The 10,132-nt window shown below is 42.8% G+C and overlaps 1 protein-coding gene across 1 annotated transcript in view; it reads left to right on the top strand.

Moving 5' to 3' along the window:
• The first annotated feature begins 804 nt into the window (after positions 1–804).
• The window catches only part of spag9b (sperm associated antigen 9b), a 40,517-nt gene continuing 31,189 nt past the window's right edge, over positions 805–10,132 (top strand). Inside the window, exons 1-2 of the mRNA XM_078290615.1 lie at positions 805–1,453; positions 9,611–9,731. Coding sequence (XP_078146741.1) covers positions 1,154–1,453; positions 9,611–9,731 — 421 coding nt within the window. The 5' untranslated portion in view covers positions 805–1,153. The remainder of the gene's footprint in view (positions 1,454–9,610; positions 9,732–10,132) is intronic.

Here is a 10,132-nt window from a genome sequence, read left to right as displayed (position 1 = left end):
GACCCTGTCTGTCCTCTGCATCCAGGTGGTCTTCTTCCTCCCCGTCCTGTCCCTCATGGTCCTCAATCTGCTCCACAATGAGCCTCAAATAATCCGCGCTCAGCTGCCTGCTGCCCTTTACGAGGGAATGCATCAGATCAGTGTAGCGATCTCCATTCATCTCTGCAATACAAAGACATGTACACACACAGTAAGTTACATACTGTGTAAATAGATATGTCACAATATTGAAACACTTAATTACTTTAGCTTAGTAAAGCTTAGTTGATTTTCTTTCCATACCCTCAGCCCTCTTTAGCATGTGACGTAAGCGCGACGGTCCCGTCAACAACACACGCTGCCTTCATGTGCTCCTCGTAAAATCCACTGCTACTTCTTAATTCGGAAGTTGTAAATTCAAATGCATTTGTACGGATAAAAAAACAAAATAGACCCTGTGACAGAAGTTGCTTTTTTGGTGGCTATTTTAGTGGCACCGGGCTACTTTGTGCTGCAGCGGCAGAATGAAAGAGAGAGAATATGTATGAGGCATGTGATTGATGTTTTCATTTCTTAATTTGCCATAAATTGTTGTATATATGCGACAACTAAAGGTTAAACAAAGGAGGAAAAAAACATACAACAACGCAAATAATTTACACAGAATGGCTAATAGTAAATAAAGTAAAATAATAATAAAATACATCACATTTACCACCAATTGTTGACACCTCTTCCATGATCTCCGCCCCCTTAACGTCAACTCTCGGCAACTCCGTTATTAGAGAAAATTGTGACTTTCTCAGCAGTTACCACTTCGTTGAGTCGTTCAAGTGATCTCATTTCCATATTTCCGACAGCACCTGAAGGCACCAACGGGAGCTCATCTGTTGGACAGGGAAACTAAAAAGAGGAGCAAGAGGAGCCAAGTGAAGACTTTTCACTACTGCTAGCTAGCAGGCTAGCTTTTAAAGTCAACCGTCCATTGACGTAAGGAACTAGAAGTTGTTTAGGAACTACACTGTCTCTTCCGTAGCACACATAGCACACATAGCAGTCGAAATATGTTTTAGGGACGTAATTTTGTTGCGCTTAAAGTAATAAGGCGGACAGCTTCTGGCCAGCTGAAGCTTGTGGCTAGCTCGTTAGCTGGGAAAGAAGTGGAAGCAAGAAAATGGAGCTGGACGACGCAGTCCTGTACCAGGACGACCCGGGCTCCTCGGCTATGATGTCCGAGCGGGTGTCGGGTCTGGCCAGTTCAATATACCGTGAGTTTGAACGGCTAATCGGAAAATATGACGAGGACGTAGTGAAAGATCTGATGCCGCTGGTCGTCGCCGTGCTGGAGAACTTGGACTCGGTGTTTGCTGTCAACCAGGAGCACGAAGTGGAACTGGAGCTGCTGAAGGAAGACAACGAGCAACTTGTTACCCAGTATGAGCGAGAGAAGGCACTGAGGAAACATGCAGAAGAGGTACGGTTGACCAGACAACTGCCTAACTAACTAACTAACTTAATGTCTAGACCCAGATACGTTACGTTCTCTCTTGTATGGAGAGTGTAATACCAAATTCATGTCGAAAATCTGGCAATTTCATGTTGCCTTGCTCATCGACAAAAGTATAACCCTCATGAAACCTGAATGAAGAACTTTTCTAAATTTGTAGGAGCCACTCTTCAATTCGGCATACATACAATCCACCAAGCGGCACTTGATTTCAGTAACATTTGAAATCATCAAACTTTTAGATCATAGTTTATTTTAGTGGAAGAAGATAATTGGAACAACAGGCGAACCAATTTTAAATGTTGACATTTTATTGAAATAAGTACTGCTTGGTGGATTGGATGTGTGCCGAAATGATGAATGTCTCCTAACGATTCATTGAAGGTCTTGACTCATATTTAATTAGGTATGTACTTTTGCCAATAAGCGAGACAACACTAAAATTGCCAGATTTCTGAATGGATATGGCGTGTCGTTTTCTCCCCGCGAGAGAACGGCATTCATAGGGGCTAGGTCTGACTACACAACTGCTCAGTTAACCGAGAAATGCTTTTCCACTTGCAAACGTCTTAGTGTACTGCAAAGGTGATGGAGATGGCTGGCTTGCAGACCACAAGTTGAGCGCAAATAACACTTTACAAAGCACAAACTGTACTGTAGTCGCTTGCTCATGTCACCATGGATGCCACTCTTGGGACCTGTCGTTGCTGGTGGTGCTGTATGAAGCTTTTAGACCTCTACTGTAGTTTAGTTAGTTCACAATAACCCATTTTCCAGTCAAACATCAGATGCATGCAAACCAATCACCGATTTGTTTGTCTGATGGCTGCTGTCTGCTGCTGATCACATTCAGCTCCATATCTAATGACATATCTCACTCAGGCAAAAGCATGTGCCCCCTCATTTGATTTAACCAAATGACACACCTATTTGCGTACTCTTCAGCACTATTTACTTCTACTCAGCAGACTTATCAGTCTTCACATTTCATAGTGTGTCATGTATTTGTTTACAAGAGCTTCATTGTAGAGCCATTGCCTTGTGATTTACACACGTTATTCCCTCATCCCCCTCTTTTCTCAGTCATTTAGTTTTGACTCTTGCCTATTACTCTAGTAACATCGAGCATCAGCTTTTCTCCTCACCAAGAGACCTGTCTTATCGACCTAAAGGCTCTGACACTTAATCAGCTGCAACAAGGCCTATGCTAAGTCCATGGTAGCAACAGGCACACTGATGAGTTGAAAGCATAAGCTGTATAACCCACAGCCCTTGTTATGTATTTTGCTAGCCTATTGCCACTAAATCTTAAATCCTGGCTGTACTCCTGTACAGACTTCCCGCACCGCTGTACAGTGTGCTGGTTTTCCCTCACACTGTCAATACCTCTAATATTGCTAATTCTGTAGCTCAAATGTGTCAGCGTGTCTAATGATTTGTCCTTTCAACACACTCACCACAGCGGCCACACAAATGTCTGTGTCTTGGATATCTGGTGGCAGCAATGTGATGAACAAATTGTACACTTGATCACTGTTCATTTTGTCGATGCCAGTTATGACAAAAAGCAAGATGAAAACTAGAGTTGACGCTGTGAATTTCAAACAGCCGTGACTACACTAAAATGATAATTCATTGTTGATGAAGAGGTGACATGACAAAACTGTATTAAGAGAGAGCCACTCCATTTGAAGCTGTTGTTTTACACTGAATTCTATGCACTTGTGTGTTTTTTCACTATTTAAATCTCACAAACACACAGCATGCCTCCTTCTAACCCTCCCTGGTTCGCATGCTATGGCATTATACACACAAGCAGTCCCTCACTCAGGGGGTTTGTAAACTTAATCTGCCTTATTACTCTTGCAGTCTCTACTTATTTGATTCCAGTAGAATGAGTGCTGGCCAATATGGTCTTGATTGGGAAAAATGATTATAACATTATTTGCAAAAGTAAAAACTAAATCTAAGTAAATAACTAAACACAGAAAAACCTTTGAAGATGGAACACTACAACTAAATCTAAAACAGCCTTAGGATTTCTTGTGACATGTCATGATTTGTTTGGAAGGGTGGAGGAGGAGTTGTGAATCACATAATAGGTGTGTGTGTGGCGCCACTCCTAAGATTTGTCCTATACTGTTGACATTAGTCTTGACAGTGAAATGTTGAATGACAGGCACTACAGGTCACAAAGCAGTCGGTTAATAATTTATGGGCGGTTCCTAACGTGTTGTAAAAACTTTTTGATCGATCCCCAGGCCTGTGCACGTGGGAATTTTGCTTGGGTTTGTTGCTGTTTTAAGAAAAATAATTCTCACTCTCACTAATTGACTCAGTACAGTCTTAACTGGATGACATCAGTCCTGTTATTCCTCAGGCTGCTGTAAGAAATGCCTGATCCCCTGAAGAGCCAGTCCTTTGCTCAGCCAGTCAGCTTGCCTGTTATTCTAATGACTCCATTTTTGCCTTGCAATATTTCTATCCTATAATGGTGTAATAAGCCTAATCCTTTGACACAACTGCTCTATCAGAGAGAGAGTTTAGCTTCTGTACATGTCAGTGTAGCAGCTTGAATGGGCGGTCAGTCACAATTCAGGAATCGGCATGAATGGCCATAGGAAGTCATCATTGTGCCAAGATGAGGTCATATGGCCAGGACTATTGGCTACACCATGCAGTAGATTCAAACTTCTCTTTCCATGGTCTGGATAAAGTTGATATAATAGAGTTGCACTGAGGTGGAATCCGGATTAAGAAAGAACATGTTTGCTGTTCTGTAGGTGTGTTTTTTTTTTTGGTTTGATAAAGGTTTAAAGTAGTAGCCTACTCTGCGAGAGTCATGTTTTTTTCTTATTTTGACGACATCTTCGGTGCTATGCAGTGGTGTGGTGTTTCTGCACTGCACTTCCCAGAGATCACTTGTCAATCAAACAGTGTGTCCACTACTATCGCTGCTCATGCCAGTTCTTCTTCTGTTTATTCCAAACAGACTGCTGTTACTGCTGCCGGAAATGTAAAACGCATCATTTCCTGTGCGCCAGAGGATTTTTATACCGGGTGTTTGTAATGGCAAATGTAAAAGCTTTCATGAACTGGCTATAGGTTGAATCACTATTGCGTTATATCAATCAGCGATAGAGAGTAGCAAAATGGTCAGTTATATGAAAATGTTGTTGATTATTACTTTCAGTTGCATAATTGTAATCTTCCTCTAATCTAATATCTGTGTTGGTAGGGAGTTAAAACAGTGATGCAGGTTTATGTAGTTTTTGCTGTTTTGCGATGTGACTACCAAAAGCAGAACCCATGACTCACTCCACAGGGTGCACACACACAGACACACACTCTCACACACACCCTCACACAACCTCTCCACATCTCACGTCACTCATCTCATCATCACTCTGACCTTTCAGTGATGCTGCTACAGTAATGTGTGACTTGCTAACAGCTGTGACTAAGTTGAGAGCAGTTGTCTTTCATTAGAGACATTTCACACTAGAAAACCTCAAGTGTCACACAAATGAAGAAAATTGTCACACACTGAGATTGATTGGATGTGAAGTGTCCAAACACCAAAACAATTGCCTATGCAGTGGAGGCGAGTGAAAAGCATGGCTCGGTCTCAGTTACTAAGCTGCTCATTTGGATGACAAGTCACTCTCACAATCAAAGAAGCAAATGAATCTTATCAAACAAACATGCTGCACAAGCCGGCACTTTCTCCCTGCTCCAAGACCAAGAGGCTTACCTCTTCCTAGTAGTTTGACTCAACAGAGTGGAGGAAAAGGGCAGGGCAGGGCAGGAAATTCTCTGGGAAAAGCAGCACTTCCCTCGGTTCTTTTGTCCGGTCAGGGTTGTCAGGCTTGCCCCCCCTAACCTGAACAATGTCTTGGGTTTGGAATACGCAGCAAGACGTCACACCCTGTGATGATGTAAGAGATCTACAGGCACAAGAAAGACCCCAGCCTACTTAGAAATGATGCCAGGCCGTTGATCATCAAGGTGAAATCCAATGGGTAACGGGGCAACAGCATTGGTTTACAATAGCAGAAAGTCAAAAAGAAAGTTAGAAGGACTGTACCATGACTTAGAGGTCATGGATTCGATCCATCCAACAGCCAGAATGTCCATCAATAGCCGTGAGTCTCGTCTTGTCCTTGAGTAATGGACCGAACCCTTACCTGCTAACTCATTGTGAGTCGTTCTGGATAAGAGATTGAACTTCATGAGTAAAACAAAGCTGTAAATCTAAGCATTGTCTGTGCAATAAAGCACTTTGAGGCATCTGTGGAATCTGGGATATCATATGAACACATATATTGATTGCAGCCATGGCTGGAGGAAGTGTAATACCAACTCTCTTCATATTTACTTTATTCATATTTTCATCCTTGTCAATCTTGTCACCCCAGCCATTGCAGATGAACTAATCTGAGCTAATCTGTACTCACATCTTTATGTTAAAGGCTGTTTCTGATAATATTCATATGAACCATGGAATTATCCTGCGAGACTCACTGGAATAGTTCTTTGGTCAATTTATTTTATAGAGTTGACTGTGGTGGCCAAGTCCTTACACACCCCGGTTTTCCCAGATGCCCCAGTAACAACCCACAGCCAAGCCACTGAACACTGAGAGGAGTTTATTGCACTCTCTGTCAATTGAGTGCCAATACAGTGGTGCCCTGTGTGTGCGGTTGTGCACACACTTGTGCTGGAGCCACATGCGTGCGTGTACGTATGTGTGCGTGCACGCCCGGTGGACAAAGGCAGCATTATACATGGAGCGTAGGGGGAAGAAGATCGCAGAGTGCACGTTAAAACGGCAGAACACTCATTCTCTAGAGCGCTGTCATATGCACACCCTCCTCCCTGGGTCATATGATAAGCAGCAGGGTGTGTGTGTACGAAAGAGAGAGAGATGTTAGGGGATTGTTTAAGTGTTAATAAATCTGTAGGCTGATGTGAGTGTGGAGGAGCGCGTGTCAGAGTGCGTCACCCATACGTTCATCTTTTAAAATTGGTGCAACTCAGTTGGTTCCACAACAGTTGTCTCCTTTCTTTATCTCGAGGAGGATTCTGCGTTTCCTTCTTGTCCAGTCAGCAGCACCTCCCAACTATTATTTCACCACGACAGGAATTGTTCATTTTAGACATGTAGCGTGTGCCTAAGATATTTTTTCATATTTAGCATGTCTGTATGTTGCATATGTGTGCTGTGTTTGAGCAGGACTATGCTGTGTGTGTGTATGTTTGTGTGTGTGTGTGTACATGTGTACGTTCAGATTATGGTTGTTTCCCCCCAACAAGCCCTGCCGTCTGTAGTCTAGCCCAGTGCAATGTTAATGCTCTTAGTAGATTTACATGGGAACTAGTGTCTCCGTTCTTTAGACGCTCCCTGGGCTTTCCATATCCTACTGGGCCCTCCCTAAATTTCTCACCACCCACCTCCCAATAATTCCTCACATAACTCTACAGCAAAAAATACAGATTCTATGGGGCTTTTCTGATGATGACATAGAGCTATTTAATTATCACTTTAGTAGAATGTGACCTCAGCTCTCCGGCTCCCAAGTTGATCAGCTGCCTTTATCTGTACTGTTGAGAATACACTAATGTTAGCAAACATAGCTCATAACATATTACATACATACATACATACATGCACATACATAGAAGCACTCTTTATACAACAGTTTATTACAGAGTGTCTATGTATGGCCTTGTGATCATAAAAAAAGATTTAGCTATATATATCACCATACATCACTGCATCACAGCAGTTCATGCAACAGATGAAGATATTCTCCAGTCGTGTGACATCATCTAAATTAATTTACATATGAAAATAACATTAGGGAGACGTGTGAAAAATAGCAGCTAAAATATGAAGATTCATAGTTAAAAGTTACATTTTCACAATAATGCAAATTTTACTTATTTAAGTAGGATAGCTACAGGTATTGAAGAGTGTCTTGCCCCTGATTGAATGGCCTGTGGTTTAAAAAAAAAAAAACAGGCTTTATTTTAAGAGAGTTCACAAAGACATCTTGAAGAGACATCTTTGGCACACTCCATAGATCACTTCCATCTCACAGTCTTGCAGTCTTGGTGTGACGTCAGTATAAAGAACAGCCTGCTTGTTGCTCCATAGGCCGGAGGCGGAGCAGGGTACTCAGGTGACCCCCCCCCCACAAATGACTGTTCATCTCTTGCTGAGGGGCAGACCGCTGGGCCTCTCATCCATACTGAACGTCCACATCACAAGACTGCATGCTTACAGGCAAAGCACACTCTTTAGCTGTCGCCAGACACCTGACTTAACTGATCAGCTGAGGTATCAATAAATGGGACGCTCACTGAGAGGACCAACCAACCCAGAGGGCAACAAAACCATAATTTGTTGTCCTTTTATCACTTGGAGTAAAGGGGTCTCACTGTTCTAGGCTATGACCAGTCGTGTGACTGCACCGCTTTCAATGTCATTGTCAAAATCTTCCTCTGCTTCTATAAGTCAATGGACAAATATCTTGGAGCAAATATGCATGTGGGAAATGGGACCCAGTAACTATATTGCATGTATCTTTATATTTTTATTTATTTTCACATTGCATATATTTTCATATCATATTTTGATTCTTTTTTTGCCTCAGTATATTATACTGCTGTTGCACACCCCGCATAATCTGCTGTAAATTCATATATCCAATCCATAATTTTTTATTCATTTATTTTTTATTTGATATGTGCTAATGTCATAGGTTATGTTTTATATTCCCATTTGCTCTGTTTTTATTTATACCCTTATTTTCTTTGCTCTATCCTATTATTTGCTCCTGCAGACCCAATTTCCCCAAAGGGATCACTAAAGTTTCATCTATCTGCGAAGTGTTTGTAAATTGCCACTGGCGCGGAATGGGGGTTAACAGGATTATATTTGGGCAGCAGGGTGGTTTAGTGGTTAGAGAAACCATCTGAGGCCCCTGTGTCACCCGGCATGAGCCCTGCTGAAGTGTTCTTGAGCAAGGTACCGAATCCACCGGTGCTGCTCTGTAGTTGACCCTGACCTCTGACCTCTGATCTCCTTGTAGAAAGAGAAAAGACAAATCTCCCGACAGGGATCAATTAGCCTAAGTATCACATTATTATCATCATAACGATTTATTTTGTGTCTTGGTCTTCAAGAGTGGAGGATTCAGATGTTTCAAGGTTCTACAGTTGTGGACATTCATGGTACAACAAGAAAGTGTCCAAAACACTGTAAAACTATACTGCATTAACATTGGTTAGTTACAACACACACACAAACATGAACAGCTACAGTCACACGGTTCTTAGCGGTAGACACCCTGAGAGAAGGACTGAGGTTGGCGGCAGCTGCTGCTGTGAAAATCAAAAACCCAACCTTGACATCAACTGTTACTAACTTACTGTGTGTGTGTGTGTCCGTGTCCTTAGAGAGAGGGGGTGAGCTCACTGTTTCAACTTTTAATCTCAGGGTCAATTTGGGCTCTGAATGATGCACTGTCTTCCTCCCACCGCAGACGTGACAACTGTGAAGGAGCAGACACACACATACACACACACACACACACACACACACACATGCAGGCTGTACCGTGGCTGCTAGTGCGTGTGCCAAGAAGTTGGCGCTGTGCACCTGTTGTGCAGAGAGGTTAAGTAACATTCACAATGGAGCTGAAGACAGATATGCTGTGTCCCTTTTTTCCAGTAGTGTCAGCACTGTTTGCATGGTTAGATCTTTATCACACACACACACACGCGCGCGCGCACACACACAATGGCAAGACCACACAAGGTCTCCATTTCACTCCTGTCTCTTTTTCATTCACACTCAAAGGTTTTGATGCCGTCGATGGTGGTGATTGTAAGGTCATTCAGAGTGAGGCCGATGTCAGACTGGCTTTGACCCACAGGACAAAGAGGAACTGACTTAATGACCCTCACTTGTATGCGTCAGATTCCTCTCTCTTGTTGCAGCCATAAACAAATCATCAAGCCATCACTTGAAACTGCGCTCCACAAGTCCGCAACGCTAACGCTGGGTTCAGCGCATTGATGATTAAATGTCATGTTCTTCTCTCTCTTTATCTGCAGAGGTACATTGTCTTTGAGGACTCCCAGGAGGGCGAGAAGAAGGATCTCCAGGGTCGACTGGTGATGCTGGAGTCACACACACGCCAGCTAGAGCTAAAAACGAAAAACTATGCAGACCAGAGTAAGTCCGGTGCCTAAATACACACAAACACACACACTTTATTTTTTTCTGTCTCTGTTCGTTTGTCTCTCTCACATACATAGGTTCACTGTAGCAGCTCTGTCCTCTCCCAAGTCTAACACACACACATACACACACACACACACACAAGCACACCAGTGATACCCCCCGAGCGGCATCGACTGTTTGCAGGTCTTGTGACTGTTTGTTAGCCTGACGCGCCAGAGGGCAGATGGACTCCCCTGTCCCTAATGAATAAAGACCATCAGTATCACACTGTGAGAGCCGCCTGCCAAGTCTACCAAATGAGCCGTAATGGAATAGACTGCACATATTCAAAGATTCAAGGAAGGTTTAATTTAAACTTAAATTGCAAACTCCTCTTATTTTAATTTGGAGTC

The sequence above is a fragment of the Centroberyx gerrardi genome, chromosome 20, assembly GCF_048128805.1.
Source record: "Centroberyx gerrardi isolate f3 chromosome 20, fCenGer3.hap1.cur.20231027, whole genome shotgun sequence".
NCBI lineage: Eukaryota > Metazoa > Chordata > Actinopteri > Beryciformes > Berycidae > Centroberyx > Centroberyx gerrardi.
The sequence above is the reverse complement of the archived record's forward strand: the minus strand, read 5'-3'. Positions and strand labels throughout refer to the sequence as shown.